Here is a 15,080-nt window from a genome sequence, read left to right as displayed (position 1 = left end):
TCTTCCTCATCGACACGGTCATGAACTCGCTCCGTGTCGACTCGCAGCTCGGAGCGATGGCGCAAAAGTTTCGCAACCGCAGCGGCCAGATCTGGAGGGAGATGCGCGGCGCCGATGCGGCCGCGGCCGCCGACGATCTGACGGCGGCAGCAAACGGCCAGGTTGACGCCGAGACTGCAGCGGCGATCCGGGAGACGTCGTCTCGCGTGGCGGCGGCTGGCCTGCGCGCCGACGAGCGCGACAAGCGGTTGGCGGCGGCGTCGAAGCGGGAGGGCGCGGCCAAGCTCCTCGGAGCTGCCATGAGCCGGCTGTGCCCCATTGGCGACGCCGCGCCCGGCGCTGCGGCGGCGGTGCCGCCGCAGCTCCACCGGTCGACGTGGCTGCGCCGCGGGGGGGCGCTGCACGTCCCCGCGCCCACGAGACCCATCGAGGCGCTGCGGGAGCGCCTCAAGCAGCGGGAGCCAGCGGCGGATGCAGGGGCGGGGGGGGGCGCTGAGCCAGACGGCCCGGGCCAGGCAGCGGGGTGGGGCGGCGGTGGCGGCGGCGGCGGCGGTGGCGGCGGTGGCGGCGGCGACGCGCCTGTGTGGCCGCCGCCGGAGCTGGACGAACTGGCGTGGGGCGACTTTGACCGGGAGAAGGCGGGGTGGAAGGCTCTCTACGATCCGCCCCAGCCCGGCGCGCCGCAGCCGCCGCCGATGCGGCCGCTCAACCCCGAGCAGCGGTCGGCGCTGCACACGATCCTGTCGACTCTGCGGCTGCGGAGGCAGCATCTCGACTCTGGCCGCAGCCGCGCCGAGGCGAGGCAGCTGGTCCGCGCAGCCAATCTCTCGTTCTACATTCTGCTGCAGGGGCAGGGCGGCACCGGCAAGTCGGCCGTGGTGGAGGCGCTCGAGGCGCTGATGGCGCGCTTCCATCTCGGGCGGATCCTCAAGACGGGGTACACGGGCGTGTCGGTGGCGCCGCACCGCGGCGTCACGCTGCACTCGCTCTGCGGGCTCAACGCCAAGCGGAAGGGCGGCGGCACGGCCATCGACCCCAATTCTGCCCGGCAGAAGCTCGAGGGGCTCATCGGCGACCCCGACGAGATTGGCCTCCTCTTCATCGAGGAGGGCTCCTTCCTCGGCGAGGGCTTCTTCAAGATCGTCGACAAGCGGCTGAGGCTTCTCTTCGGCTGCCTGGACGACGCGTGCAAGACCGAGCCCTTTGGCGGCCTGCCCGTGCTCATGGGCGCCGACATGTGGCAGCTATCGCCGTGCAGGGCGACCGCCATGTACAAGGACCTCGTCGATCGCGACGTCGGGGGCATGGCCAGGCCCGCTCTCCCCGCCCGCAACGGCGACGAGGTTGACGTGGAGGACGGCGTCGACCTCTTCCGCCTCTTCCAGCGGCTGCGCCTCGAGCGCTCGATGCGCGCGGCTGGCGACCAGCGCTTTGCGGCGGACCTGGGCCAGATGCGCCGCACGACTGTGGAGCAGCCGGTCCCGAGCCGGCTCGTGGACGACCTCCGCGACATCAGCCCCGCCGATGTGCAGGAGGACCCCTCGTGGCTGGCGGCGCCGCTGATGGTGCTGACAAAGTACAAGCGCGACTTCTTCAACGACCTGAGGGGCAGGGCGCTCGCCCGCGCGACCGGCTCCCTGTTCGTGCGGTGGCCCACCACGCTGCGCGGCAAGCAGGCCGAGACCATCGACGCGGCGCACCTCGCCTCGGCGCGCTCCCACGAGCCGGGCCTCTGGGAGTACTTTGTCGCTGGCGCCCCGTGCATGATCACCGACAACATCAACCCCGGCAAGGGCATCGCCAACGGGACGGAGGCGTTCTACCACTCGCTCTCCTTTGAGTCGGGGCAAGTGCCTCCCCAGCTCGAGGCGGCGCTCACGCAGGGCGGCTACGCCGAGGTCACGCTGGACGCGCCGCCGCTCTCGGTGAATGTCGCCGTGCGCGGCCGCGACTGCCGCCTCTCGGACGACGAGACGCTCGTGCCCGGCCTCGTCGACGACGGCTTCGAGGCGGCGCCGACGCCGACGGGCCCTCGGCCGGGCAAGGAGCACCGCGACGGCGCCTCCGGGCGTGGCTACTACAGCATCGAGCCCGAGCCGCTGTACGTGGTGCCGGTCGGCTTCACGTCGAAGGACGACGAGGAGGTGGACCTCGGCTCGTCCTACTCGGCGCACTACAACCTCCCCGCAAAGGTGGTCGTTAAGCCGCTCGCCGTCATGATGGCGCTAGCCGTGACCGACTTCAAGCTGCAGGGCAAGACGCTGCCCAAGCTGATCCTCAACCTGACTGGCGAGATGAAGTCGATGCAGCTCACCTCCTTCTACGTGGGCGTCTCGCGGACGACATCGTTTGCTGGCCTCCGCGCGCTGACCGGCTCCTCGGACAAGAAGCTCGGGTTCCTCAAGGACCTCGTGCACGCGTGGCAGCTCGGCGTGTGGGACGAGGGCTACGATGAAAACGGCTTTTGGGACGCCGACAAGGCGAGGGAACTGGTCGCGGCTGCGCAGAAGCGAGAGGAGACGGCCAGGAAGGCGGCGCGGCGGCGCAAGGCTGCCGAGGCGCGGCGGGCGCAAGGCGGCGGCCGCGGTGGGCGGGGCGGCGGCGGCGGGCGGGGCGGCGGCAAGGGCCGCGGCCGCGGTGGCACGGGTGGCGAGGGCCGCGGCGGCAAGGGTGGCGCGGGCGAGGGCTGTGGCGGCGCAGAGGGCGGCGCCGGGCGAGGTGGCGGTGGCAGGGGCGGGGGCAGGGGCGAACGCGGCCGCGGCCGCGGCCGGGGACGCGGCCGCGGCGTCGAGGGAGCGGGCGAGGGAGCCGGCGGAGGCGGCGGCAAGGGCGGCAAGGGCGGCAAGGGCGGCAAGGGCGGCAAGGGCGGCAAGGGCGGCAAGGGCGGTGTCCCCGTCGGCTCACCCTCGCGTGCCTCGCGTGCCGCCGACGAGCAGCGGCGGCAGCGCGGCGAGGCGGCGAACGCTGCCCGGCAGCGTCTGCCTCCCACGCCCAAGCGCCAGGCCGAGGGCGAGGGCGATGGGTGGCCAAGGCGGAGCCGACCGCGGCGCGAGGTCTTGTCTGTCCTGGTCGCGCAGCGCCTCGAGCTCCTCACGAAGGCGGGTGCGCCGTGGCCGCCGCCGACGGGTGCCGCTGCCGCCTCTTCTGCTGCCGTCGGCGTGCGGCGTCTCCGCGCCCGCATCGTCGACTACTGGCCTGGCTCGGCGGGGATACGGCAGGAGCTGCAACGCTGGCTCGAGCGCCTCGGCTGGATCGTCTCGCAGACGGATCGCGCCGAGTTGGAAAGCTTGGGCAGCCGCGGCTGGCAGGTTGGCGACTCGTGCGGCATCGTGGCGTGTGCTGCGGTAAACTTGCTGCTTGCTGCGGTCGGTCAGTGGTTCACCATCAATCTGGACGAGTGCATCCACCGCGACCATATCGCCGCAGCGCGGCGCGCCCTCGGGCTGGGATCGCTGGGATCGTCGACCGTGATCGAGACCGAGCAGGTGATCCAGCTCGTCGGGAAGCGTTATTTCGCTCGGTTTGCGTTATCCGAGGCCGGCGGGAGCGGGGATGTGCGCGATGCGATGGGGGCCCTTAAGTGCCGCGTGGAGAGGGACGTGGCCGTCGTCTCGCTAGATGGCCTCCTCGCAGGCGTGTTGGAACGCCGCGGTGGAGGCGCCGGAGCCAGCCCGTCGGTCTACATCGTGAACACCGGCATGTCGAGCAGCGTCGGCCAGGACAACCACTGGTTTACCGTCGCGTTGGAGTTTTGAGCGCGTGTGCGCGCGTGTGTGTAGAGTCTTCATTACTACTCGACGTAGAGTACTGTAGCAATACACACTCTGTGACATCCGCGACGACAAGACGTACACGCGCGCACGAGGTCTACCGATGCACAGTACATTCGCGCCACAAAGGACCGCGCGGCACGCACGCGCAGTTGCTGCCCTCGAGGCGCGCTCTCCTTGCGCGGAATGCCCTGTGTGTGTCAGCGCTTGGCCTTGGAGCCGCTCGACTGTACGAGAGTCGGGCTCCGGCCCTCGGTGCCACGGCAGCGACGGCGTGCTCGGCGGGTGGCGGTGTGGCGGCTGCTGCTGATGTCCGCTGCCGCGCAGAGCTGTCCTGCCGGCGAGAGGTGGCACACAGCTCGAAGGCGGCGTCGGCGACCGCCGCGCTGGCTCTCTCTCCTCAGCAGACGCCGCTTCGCGTCTCGGCGGCGGCAGCTGCTTCGCCGCGAGAGTAGCGAGGCGACGTACGCGCCTCCGCTCTGCGGCAGCAGCAAGGAGCGAACGCGCTGGCAGAGCTGCTGGCTTCACAGGCCTGTTGAGTGCGAGGCAAGGTGAAGTGAGCGGATGTGCCGGGCAGGACCGGGCAGGGCAGGCGGGGCGGGGCGGGGCAGGGCACCGCGCGGTGGTAGACCTTCAACTGTGGAATCGCCGGGTTCAAATCCCCGGGTTCGCAGCAGTGTCACGTCGTTGACGGTGGGTAGGGTCAGGGCGGGGCGGGGCGCATGCGGCGCGCATAGGGTGGGGCACGCACCAGCGGTCGCTGCCTAGTGTGCGCACACGCGCGCGACGAGCTCGTCGGCTAGGCTGTACTCTCCTCCTTAACGTCCGGCCGTTCCGGGGAACGGGGTGGGGATGTCCTGATCGACCTGCAACACAGGCAGTCGGTGACGGTAACGAACGGGAAGCTGTTTGGGAAGTGGGCGTCGCAGGGCGGGCCGGAAGGCGGGCGGGCGCGAGCGGGCACGAACGATCTTGTCCGTGGTCGTGCGCACGCACACCATATTGCCATTGTTACGGCAAGGCGCCATTTGAGGGAGGTGCGGACCATCCCTCAGACGATCCTTGCGCGCTGGCGGTGTGGTGCGGGAGACCGCAGGAGCGAGAGGGGCGGGCCGGGGCCGGAGGGAGGCGGACGCGCGGGCGGGCGCGCGGGCGTCGAGGGTGGGGCACGGACGCGCCTGGCGCCAACCGCCTCGGCTCCGTACGCGGTCGTAGCATGGTACGCGTAATAGAAGGAACTCCGTCGGAGCTTCCGGTTTGCGACATCCTTTTGCTTGGCCGGGGGACTAAGGCACTCTTGCTCATTTCTCTCTCTAAGAGTAGGGCGACTGGCGACGGCAAAAATGCAAGCCCCGCCCCTGGCCACTGTAATAATCCTACCCTGCGCCAAACGCTTGCAATAGATTCAACTAGCGTTCCGCCTAAAAAGAAAGAAACACGCGATCGGGCCTGGTCAGTCCGCGGCGGTCGAGGCCGGGGGGCGAACACAAGGTGGCGGGCCTTTCGACGAGTACGTGTGCACTGGACGTGAGTGACACTGACACAGCCGCATGGACACCGCTCCCTCTCAATCATGCTGCGGCTGCTTCGATCATCCTACCTGCGAGGCGCCATCGTCCGGCCAGTCGGCCGCTGTGTGGACCTGCATCGAGCTGCTGGTGGTCGTCACCCTGTGCTGGAAGCAGGGGCTGTCTCCTCTCGACGTGCCCGCCACCTACTGCCGCAGGCTGCGCCTCGGGCTGACAGGCAGGACGTGGGCGGACGAGATTGGGGCTCAGGTGGTTGGATCAGACGCTCCGCCGCCTGTTGCGACCAAGAACGCGTCAGCGCGGCTACTCGCCGTCTTCTGCACCGGCTCTGCCGCGCTCCTAATCATCGGTCTCCGCTCGGGCTTCCTCTGCCGTCCTCCTTCGGTGGGGGAGCTCACATCGCTTCAGGCGCTGCTCTCTCTCCCGGTGCCGCTGATATTTCCAGGGCTTGTCGAGGAGTGCTTCTGGCGCTTCATGGTTTTGCCAGACGAGGCGCCAGCAGGCTGGAGTTCGCAGCACCTCCTCGCGCTGGCTGGCTTCCTGGCCTACCACCTCGACGCATTGCACTTTGCGCCGCGCTACATCTTCGTCGACCCGCGCTTCCTCGCGATGGCGGCGGTGCTCGGCGTCGCGTGCACCGACGCCGCAATCGCCACGCGGACCGTTTGGGCAGGCGCCTTCATGCACGGGTTGTGGGTGTGGGCATGGCTAAACTGCATGGGCAAGTGTGGAGGTTGATTTGTTTTGATATTGGGGTACATGATGTACCCTACATGTGAACACGGGCGGACCCTTACGGCTTTATAAGATCCAAATATAATCGTCGCTGCGCGCCGCCGGCGCGTCTCTCTTTCTCATGTGTCGTGAAGTCATGTCCACTCTTTGGAGACGTTGGCCCGGTTCCAGCCCGCCCCGCTGCCCCCAAGTTGTGCCTCGCCGCCGCCACCGCGCAGCGCCTCCTCAATGGCCATCACGCACGTCCCCACGGAGCGGCCGGCGGCGAGCGCCTCGACCAGCGCGTCGAAGGCCGGGCGGTGGGCGCGGACGAGCAGCGCCGCCGAGGAGGCCGCCCAGCGCGCCTGGTTCGTGATCTTGGCGTAGTCCCAGCTGCGGCCTCCGTCGAGAGAGGTGAGGAGCCGCACGAGGGCCTGCTCGTCTGCCCTCCCTCCCTCGGCCTGCCCGTGCAGCTCCGCCTCGGCAGCAATGCCCGCCATCACCACCACCGAGTATCGGTCGACGGAGGAGCGAGGCACGCTGCCCGCCCGCATCGCGTCCGCGAGGAGCGGGTCGAAGAAGACGGTGCCGGCGGCGCCCTGGAAGCGCGGGTCGGTGGCGGCGCGCAACGGGTCGAGTAGGCAGGCCTCGACCGGGCAGCCGAGCAGGTAGGCGGTCAGGAAGTGGCCCGCCTCGTGCTCGACGATCTTGCGCCGGTACCCTGGCGAGAGCGCGCGCGTGGCAAGCTCGACGCCGACGCCGCCCGACGCCGAGTCGAGCAGCAGCAGCGCGCCCGCGCCGAGGCCGACCAGCCGCAGCTCCTCGACGCCGGGGCTTGTCCAGAGCACAAGCCCAAGTGCCGTGGCGGCTCCCGCGAAGAGCGTGCCAAACCCAGTGCCGCGAGGAGCAAAGGCCTTGGTTGGGAGGCCGGTGAGCCGCAGTTGGTCGGCGACGGTCACGGTGCGCCCTGGGATGGGCGACTCGGTGACCGAGCCGAAGGCGTTGAGCTCGAGAGAGCTATATGTCTGAGCGAGCGCCGCCTGCCTCGCGGCGGTGTCGTCGTCGGCGGCGGCACGCTCCGACTCGATGTCGCGCAGCTCCTCTTCGGTGGCGACCAGCTGACGGAAGAAAGCCGCCGGAGACTGGCTGTCGCCGCCGTCGTCCCGCATGCTGGCCTCGCACGCGGCATCAATCTCAGCGGCGATGGAGGCGGTAGGCGTCTCCGCTTCGCGCTCGAGTGCAACGAGTGGCGCGAGCGACCGCCGCCGAGTGAGCGGACGCGAATGCCTGGGCAGCCAGAGGCACGCAGTGGCGAAGAGGTAGGCGAGCATGTGACCTTACGCGCCACGTTGATGTCGGCCGATTACGCGAAACTTCGCTTTAGCAGTAGGCAGCTAGCCTGTGAGGAGGGCGTCCATAGACACCTCACTAGACCCCACACACGGTCTCGTCCGTGCCTCGCCGGCCGGCGAGATTGCTAGATAGAGGTGGAGCAAGCCTGCTCTAGCCTCGCATGTTTTGGGCTGTCGCAGGTTTTCCGGCAAACAAAAAGGAAAACAGAGGTTCCCAGCACTTTGCGTTTCCGGAAATTTCCAGGGAAAACAGAGGGTGTTTGGTGCTCCATTCTGGAAACTCGCGAGGGCCCAACTCTCTCCCCCAAAAATCTGACGGTTCGAGGGAGAGAGTTGCTCGCTCGATGCCGGCGAGCGCATGGCGCACGCCTTGGACGGTGGCGAAGCCAAAAACACCGGCAGTGGCCGTCCGCTGGCGTGAGCGGCGGCGGTCGAGACCTCACCCTTCGCGCCGACGACCCAACCTCACGCGGAACAACCCAACCCAACAACCCAACCCAACCCAACCCAAAAAGCACGATTCTCAAGTTGGGCCCTCATGGTGTTTGGTGCTCCATTCTAGAAACTCGCGAGTAGCCGAGTTTCCCTGAGTCTGAGAGCTGGTCTGGGGCAAAATCTGAGGCAAAATTGAGGAAATCGACAAAAAACCCAGGCGGTCGCAGGGTAATTTCCAGGTATACACGGGTTCTCCGCAAAATTCCCGGCATTTTGACGATTTGGCCTAAAATTTGGCTGATTTTGGGCCCAAAGCCAAACCAGCCTCAGACTCGGCTCAGCGCCCAAAATTTGACGAAAATAGAGAGGAAAAGAGAGGGTGTTGTAGAGAAAAGGAAAGGAAAACAGACGGGGTGAGAGAGGCAAACCTGCGACAGCCCAACGCATGTTACTTCGTCTGTTGTTTGTTGTGCCCTTGTTTGTTTGTTCTCCTTGGCACCTTGGAGTGCTGGGGGGGGGGGGGCGACAGGGAGGATGTGGCCTTGAGTTATGTGTACGCCTACTCAGGGTGTGTGGCAGCCCGCTGGCTGTGTGTCTTGTGAGCCTGTTTGTGTCTGTGTGTCGCGCTCGTGCGTGCCGTCATCATCTGTCCAGCGTCCACCCATACCGCGTTGGTGTCCAGTCCGAGCCTGGCTGTTCTTGACCTTCCTACATACATACATGCATGCACATGTACATGTACATGTGCATGTGCATGCACATGTGCATGTGCATGTTGCGAAACGGTTTCCGAAAAAGAGCCTCGATCAAACTCGGCGGCCGTCGAAAAGTCGGGCCGGGCGGTTGGAAGAGGAAACGACGGCAGGCATGACGAGCACGGCGAGCGCGCCAGCCCTCGACGAGACTGCGATCGAGATCAATCGGATGCGCCGCGAGTGGGATGAGCTCTCGCGTGAGCGCGACTCCTACGTTGCGCGCATCGAGGCGATGCACAGCGAGACGGCCGCCGATCGGATCAAGTGCGGGCTGGCAATTTGGTGGCTGTCGTTACGCAAAGTAGTAGCCTCTCCATCGCCTCCTCTTCCTCAGGTATCCAAACGCATCGATCGCCAGCTTGCTGAAGCTCACGCTCGCCGTCGCCGGGCGCTGCCGCGACCTGCTTCGATCGCATCACGCGGAGCTGCGGACGGCGCTCGGGGAGGAGGCAAGCAAGGCGGCGGCGGCGGCAGCGGAGCGCAGGCGGCGCGCGGCGACGGCGCGACCGCCGTCCAAGCTCAGCAAGGCGGACCGCGCCGAGGCGCAGAAGCGGCTGCGGCTCTCGCTGGAGCGCTCTAAAAAGGAGAATTTTGAGCGGTGGCAGCAGGAGCAGGTCAGCAAAGAGCGGGCGGCGATGCGAGCCCTCTCCAGCCGGGGCAGCAAGGTCACCGAGAAGGAACGGGAGGCGAGGTTTCAGGCGCTCGAGCGCGATGCCAAGAACTGGGCCAAGCGGAAGAATGAGGCGCGCACGCGGTCCCCGGAGCCGCCGCCACGCCCACCGGACACGGATGGGAAGAAACCGCTTCGCCTTGGAGAGTGGGACCTCGAGCGCAGCACTGCCAGGCTGGCGACACCCAAGAAGGTCTTCAAAAGGCCTCAGTCGGCCCGAAACCAATCGCCGGCATGGCGGCCACCTGCGCAGCGAAGCGTGCCGATAGCAGGGTACGAAACGCCGCCGAAGCCGAGGCGGCGGCCTGCCTCAGCCCGGCCGGCGACTCCGTCGCGGGGGGCGCCTTGGGACGATGCCGCGCTGGCGGTGCTGGCGAACCTATTCCAGCAGGCAAACGAGGTCTGATCGGCTGGCAACAGCGAGCACCGGAAGGTGGCTTCAAACACGCCCGCTTTGGGAGGTGTCAGGGAGGTGTTCGCAGAGAAGGTCAGTGCCCCGGGAGAGCTGCGAAAATCCAAAAAAACAATCACTCCCCTTTCTCCCGGCCGGGGTGGGGCGCGCACGGGGGCGGCGGGTGTGAGGGATGTCTGTGAGCCCGAGAGCGATATGCCATGTCCGCCTTGCGTTTGTTTTCATAACATCGAAGGCTAAGCTCAAAAAACAATTCCAAGCTTGCGGTCATCAAACCCGGGCGGAGGGGTTGCCGTCGGCACGTGCGCTTTGGCACGCGCGCTCCGATGTCGCGGAGTCCGTCAAGCATGCCTCCCTCCTCGTGGCATTTTCTCGGCCCGGGCACGCCCAAACGTCGGAGCTCGCGAATCGCGGCTAAATCCCAGGCGTGCTTGACTTACGAGGATGGCCTGCGCACTGCCCTTGCCGTCGTCCAATTGGAGCAACACAGATTTGGCGCATCGCCAGTCCTCGGCTTTAACCGGGGCAAGTTTTTTCTGGGGCAGGCAAAGGCCTTCGGCAGCATCTACATCGCCGGACGCTGGCCACAGCACTATTATCTTTGGCACTGCCTTCAGTTCTGCATCCTCACGCCCATTCACGCCTGGCGTTGGTCTCAACCATCCCTCGCTGGCCTGGCTTACTTTGTGGAGTTTTGTTGGGCGGCCAACTTCTCCATGACGATCTATCTGATTTCCCTCGGCGTCTACCCTGAAAAGTTTGACCGCGAGACACGCGCAACTGCGCTGCGCACCCTCTTCGCCTTCGGCGCCGGCCCGCTCGGTGTCGTTTTCTCAGCACGGCACCGACTGTGTCGCTCCCCACCCTTTACAGTATGTAAGCCCTGCCTTCAGGCGGTTCGGTGGTGCTTCTTGGAAATGCGCTCGTCCCGCACAGCGTGGACCACATGATGTCGCTCATCATTCACCTCTCGCCGCACATCGCCGCCCACTGCCTCCGGTGGCACACGGAGAACGACCTCTTCCCCATTGACCAGGTTCTGCTCTCTGAGTATATCCAGCTGCCCCTCGCCTTCCTCGCGGTGTGGGCTATGCTCCATGCCGCCTTCATGCTAGCCTTTGGCGATGCGCTCCGCAGCAGGCATTGGAACACGACCTATCACTACAACATGAGCTCGCGCGGCGGCCGCAACATCTTCACCGCCGTTCTTGGCCGCATCGGCGAGGGCGGGTCTGAGACGCTCCGCTTCCTGAAGTACGAGGTGATCTCGGTGGCGCTGAACGCCGCCATCCTTTGCACGACGTACCCCCTGTACGCGTATGGCACTCCGGAGATCCACTTTGCGGTCGTCCTGTGCACCGGCTTGTTCGCCGCGTGGAACGGCGCGTCCTGGTACAACCACCGATTGCAAAACTTTACCCGGCAAATCGACCGGCAGATCGAGCAGTGCGCCCCGAGCAAGCCAAAGGAGAGCTGAGGATGAGGGTAAGAGCCCGCGCTTCTCCTGGGTCTTCCATGTTTTGTACTCGACGGCGCACGGTGTCCGGCGGGCAGCGCGTCGTTCATGACTCACGAATCAAAGCCGCGGTGAGAACGTGTGCGGAAGTACACGTTTTTTTACGTGTTGTCTCTTTTGAGTATTGTGTCAGCTGCGAGCTCGGGGGCAGCTCCGCCCAGCAGCCACAGGCCCACAGCTGCGCGGCGCGCAAACTGCCGGTGTGTGCCTTCGCTTCGCCCGCGCACTTTTCCCGGCCCTCTCCGGACGACTCCGCTCTCGGACTCCACGGTCTCGCACACTCGGCGGCGCGGCGGCGGGGGCGGCGGCGGGGGCGGCGGCTGTGATTACCCAAAAGATGGGAGCAGCTTTATCACATCCGACACAGCACTTGAGTCTTGTTCAGTGCGCTCCTCCCCCCCGCAACCCCCCGTCTCGCGGAGCAGTAGCGAGACTCGTCTCTCTCACGAATTGGAATTCGACGATAGCGGGTCCACGAACAACCACATAAGCCCGGGCGCGGAAGAATCGCCTGGAAACACGCTCCCTGCCCCCGCCCTCTCCGCGCCTCAGCCGCCGCCCTGCTGCTGCTCAAAGGTGTACCCAAAGCGGTCGATGTCGGCCTGCATGTACTGCGCGACGATCCGGCGCGTCTGGTCGTCGTAGTAGCGCGAGTAGTGCGCGTGCGTCGACGGGTTCTTCCTCAGCCCGCCGTCGGCATACGGCACGCCGCGCAGCGAGCAGACGCGCCGCTGCAGCGTCGGCCAGTGCTGCTGCAGCTCCTCGAGCTTGAAGATGTCGTCGACGAGGACGGCGCCGCGGCCGTCGACCATCCACGAGATCTGGGACGCGTTGTACCACGCGTCGCGCTCGTTCCCGTGGAAGCGCGCGCCGAAGAGGTGCTGCTGCGGGTGGCCGGGTGGGAAGGCGGCAGCCATGTCGCGGATCCACGCGCGGAAGCGCGGCGTGGCGAGGTCGACGCTCGCGAGCCAGGGGCCCGCCTGCGGCAGGAGCCGCTTGTCGCAGTGCGCCGCGCGCTGCCCGCACGGCTTCGCGCACGACGCCGTCTCGAGCAGGAAGTGGAACATCGACACCTGCCTCGCCCACGGGTTGCGAACGAGCGCAAAGCGGTACGCGTCGCGCCAGGCCGCCTCGCCGACGGCCCACTGCTGGAGCGCGGCAGAGGCGTGGAAGAAGCGCGACCGGATCGAGCGCAGCTTCGCCAGCGCCTGCGGCGACGTGAACTGCAGCATCTGCGGCCGGCTGTGCTTGCCGAGGATGGCAATCATCGCCGTGCCGCCCGCCTTGTTGACATGCACAAAGCCGACCGGCTTCCAGTCGGGGCTCCCGCGCGCGCATTTGCCCGGCGCCGCCAGCTGCCGCCCGACCGTCGCGTCGCCGTCCGCTTCGAGCCGGCGGCCGCCGCGCATCCTGCGGCCGCCACGCCTGCCCGCAAAGAGCTGGCCGCGCCGGGCGGCCGACAGGTTGAGCGGCCCGCTCCAGTACGAGAGCGGCTGCGACGCCGCGACGCACGTGGCCGCCGCGCAGCCCGACAGCGGCGCGCACGCGCCGGCGCCGCCCGCGGCGCCGAGCGAGTAGCCGCGGGAGAGGGCCTCTGGGGCGGCCGCAGTCATGTCCACCGCGCCCAGCAGGACTTGCGTGTTAGTAGCAAAAGCAGCGAATAGGTAGGAATTCTTTTATTTTCTGCGAGCTCCTGAATTTATATTGTTGGCAAAAGCTACCCGACGACGACTTGAACGACCTCCTTGATGGTCGCCTCCTCCCCGCAGCGGCCGACGCGATCTCCCACGCGGCGCAGGCCGTCGCCGTCGCCGCGAAAGCCTCCGCGCGCCTCCCCGACTCGCGCCAAGGCTTCGCCCGCCAAACGGCGGCTGGGGTCGGACTCGCCCTCAAAGGACGTCACCGCGGCGCTCGCAGCGGCCGCGCCCCCGTCGTCGCGTCTGCGCGACTCGCCAGGCAGGCGCGCGCGCGCGACGGCAGCCGACATCGAGCCCAAGCCGTCGGCGGCGGCGGAGGCGGCGGCGCCAGCGCCGGTCGGGCCCAAGGGCTCTCGAGTGGTGGTCGTCGGGCTGCTGCTCCTGCTGCTTGCCTTTGTGGTGCAGTATGCGGACCTCGCCGGGGCGGGACCACTCCGCCCCGAGCCGCCCACCGTTCAGCCCACGCCACAGCCGAGGCTGCTGCGGCGCGTCCAGTCCTTCCTCAAAAACCACGTCCCGCAAAAGCGCTCACCAACCTAGCGGTCAACAACCTGGCAGGTGTGAGCCGCGCTCGTGTACTGGCATCGCCATCTCCTCTGTACCTACTGCCGCCTTGGCGTGGCCTGTGCGCATGCCCACATTATGTGGATGGCTGGGACTGTGCCGTCGGGTGGACGGCTAGCCGGGAGGAGCAATAGTTCTCCTCATCAGGCTCGAACTACTCGTCCGTGGCGTGGTCGTGCGGGTGGTGTGGCACATAGACCGCTGTACGGCTCTAGGGGCGGCACGGGCCGTGGGCATGGCATGGGAGTTGGGGCGCATAATAACTGTGGGTCGTGGGCATGGTCGTGGGTTGTCGTCTGTCGATCTGTGGGAGCCTGCTCGTGTGGTGGGCCGCGCACACAGGCTCGAAAGGCAAAAGCGAGAAGAGAGGGCCCGAGGGGCGGAGGCGGAGGAATATTGGACACGAGTATGTATGTATGTATGTATGTATGTATGTATGTATGTATGTATGTAAAAGAGAGGGCGTCGGGAGCAATGGAATTGGAATACGGCTTTTAAGTTTTATGGCGGAAATCTCTGCGCAAGAACAGACAGTCGATCGGGGGTTGGAGAGACAGTGTAGATTAAGTTTAAGACTGGAGATCCTAGTGGATCTCTCACACGGACACGCCCAAGTCTCGCCAGTAGATCCCTCCTCTCCGGTTCCCCATTCAAGACTAAAGAACGAAGAGATTGAGATTGTGGATTGCAGATCGCTGAGCAGCAACACGGGCCAAAATGTGGGAGATAGCCGTAGGAGATGGAGAATGCAGATTGTAGATCCTAGCGCCCAGCCATCCGGACCGCCCCAGATGTGAGATCGAAGATTGAAAATGGAGGTCGTAGATTGCTGCCGGCGGCGACAGTGGCCAAGTAGAAGATTGGAGATCGGAGACGAGAGATGGTCAGTCAGTGTGAATGAATCCAAATTGCATCTCCTTGAAGGTTTGAGCCCCCCTCCTCCCCCGGGCCCCCGAATCGAGATTGGAGATTGGAGATTGGAGATGGAGATCGGAGATCTGACTGAATCCGGCCTAAGATGACGACGTTGGGAGATTGGAGATTGAAGATGGAGATCGGAGATCTGACTGGATCCCCGGCCTAATATGACGACGCTGTGGATTAGAGAGTATTGGAGATGGGGAGATCGGAGCCCACCCACCCCCTAGTGGAGTTGATAGATGTTTTATAGATTTTTGTTTTTTCCTGTGGTCTGTGCGCGGACGGCCCGGGGAGCCTGCGGCGCCATTTTAATCTGCGCTCCTCTTTATGGCCTGCGGCGCCTGGCTTGAGCTTGGAAGTGTAAACGAGTCCGCCAGGGCGGTCTGCTAACACACAGAGACCCGTACCACAGAAAATTCGACAACTCCCTCGTCCATGTACAGTGTAGCCAGCTTGAGAGACGGGAACGAACGGCGGTGAATCGCCGACAGCGGCGCCTTCGTTCCTTTCCAGTGAATCGCCGGCGGGTGCCCTGAGCGTTGTATCTGTCGGCCAGTTGCCGCACCGCCGGCGGCAGCTCCACAGCAGCCGCCCAGATGGCGCCGGTTAGGACAGGAGCGAAGCCGCGTGGACACGGCTGAGCGACGCCGTGCGTCTCGTTTGGATGCTGCAGGCATGCCGGGCAGCGCGCCGTGCTCCATACCGCGCGTCGGGCGCCCGCCGAAATCTTCGATTTCTTTGGCGT

General features: G+C 66.1%; 5 protein-coding genes across 5 annotated transcripts; 3 read left to right on the top strand and 2 right to left on the bottom strand.

The window, feature by feature from the left end:
• Positions 1-5,320: 5,320 nt before the first annotated feature.
• EMIHUDRAFT_222882 (hypothetical protein) lies at positions 5,321-6,037 on the top strand (the record flags this gene model as incomplete). The annotated part of the gene is made up of 1 exon (XM_005792773.1): positions 5,321-6,037. One exon carries the CDS (start codon positions 5,321-5,323, stop codon positions 6,035-6,037), a length of 717 nt encoding a protein of 238 aa, XP_005792830.1.
• A 215-nt stretch (positions 6,038-6,252) lies between these two features.
• On the bottom strand, positions 6,253-6,741 carry EMIHUDRAFT_57188 (hypothetical protein; the record flags this gene model as incomplete). The annotated part of the gene is made up of 1 exon (XM_005792772.1): positions 6,253-6,741. A coding segment is annotated over one exon (489 nt), but the record flags the coding sequence as incomplete, so codon positions are not given.
• A 1,926-nt stretch (positions 6,742-8,667) lies between these two features.
• On the top strand, positions 8,668-9,631 carry EMIHUDRAFT_222880 (hypothetical protein; the record flags this gene model as incomplete). Its single annotated transcript, XM_005792771.1, has 3 exons — positions 8,668-8,819; positions 8,890-8,935; positions 9,083-9,631. The coding sequence occupies 3 exons, from the start codon at positions 8,668-8,670 to the stop codon at positions 9,629-9,631; spliced, it is 747 nt and encodes a 248-aa protein (XP_005792828.1).
• Positions 9,632-9,984: 353 nt separating this feature from the next.
• EMIHUDRAFT_222879 (hypothetical protein) lies at positions 9,985-11,114 on the top strand (the record flags this gene model as incomplete). The annotated part of the gene is made up of 2 exons (XM_005792770.1): positions 9,985-10,459; positions 10,531-11,114. 2 exons carry the CDS (start codon positions 9,985-9,987, stop codon positions 11,112-11,114), a joined length of 1,059 nt encoding a protein of 352 aa, XP_005792827.1.
• Positions 11,115-11,701: 587 nt separating this feature from the next.
• Positions 11,702-13,140, bottom strand: EMIHUDRAFT_222878 (hypothetical protein; the record flags this gene model as incomplete). The annotated part of the gene is made up of 2 exons (XM_005792769.1): positions 11,702-12,646; positions 12,895-13,140. The coding sequence occupies 2 exons, from the start codon at positions 13,138-13,140 to the stop codon at positions 11,702-11,704; spliced, it is 1,191 nt and encodes a 396-aa protein (XP_005792826.1).
• Positions 13,141-15,080: the final 1,940 nt, after the last annotated feature.

The sequence above is a fragment of the Emiliania huxleyi genome (assembly GCF_000372725.1).
Source record: "Emiliania huxleyi CCMP1516 unplaced genomic scaffold EMIHUscaffold_105, whole genome shotgun sequence".
NCBI lineage: Eukaryota > Haptophyta > Isochrysidales > Noelaerhabdaceae > Emiliania > Emiliania huxleyi.
The sequence above is the reverse complement of the archived record's forward strand: the minus strand, read 5'-3'. Positions and strand labels throughout refer to the sequence as shown.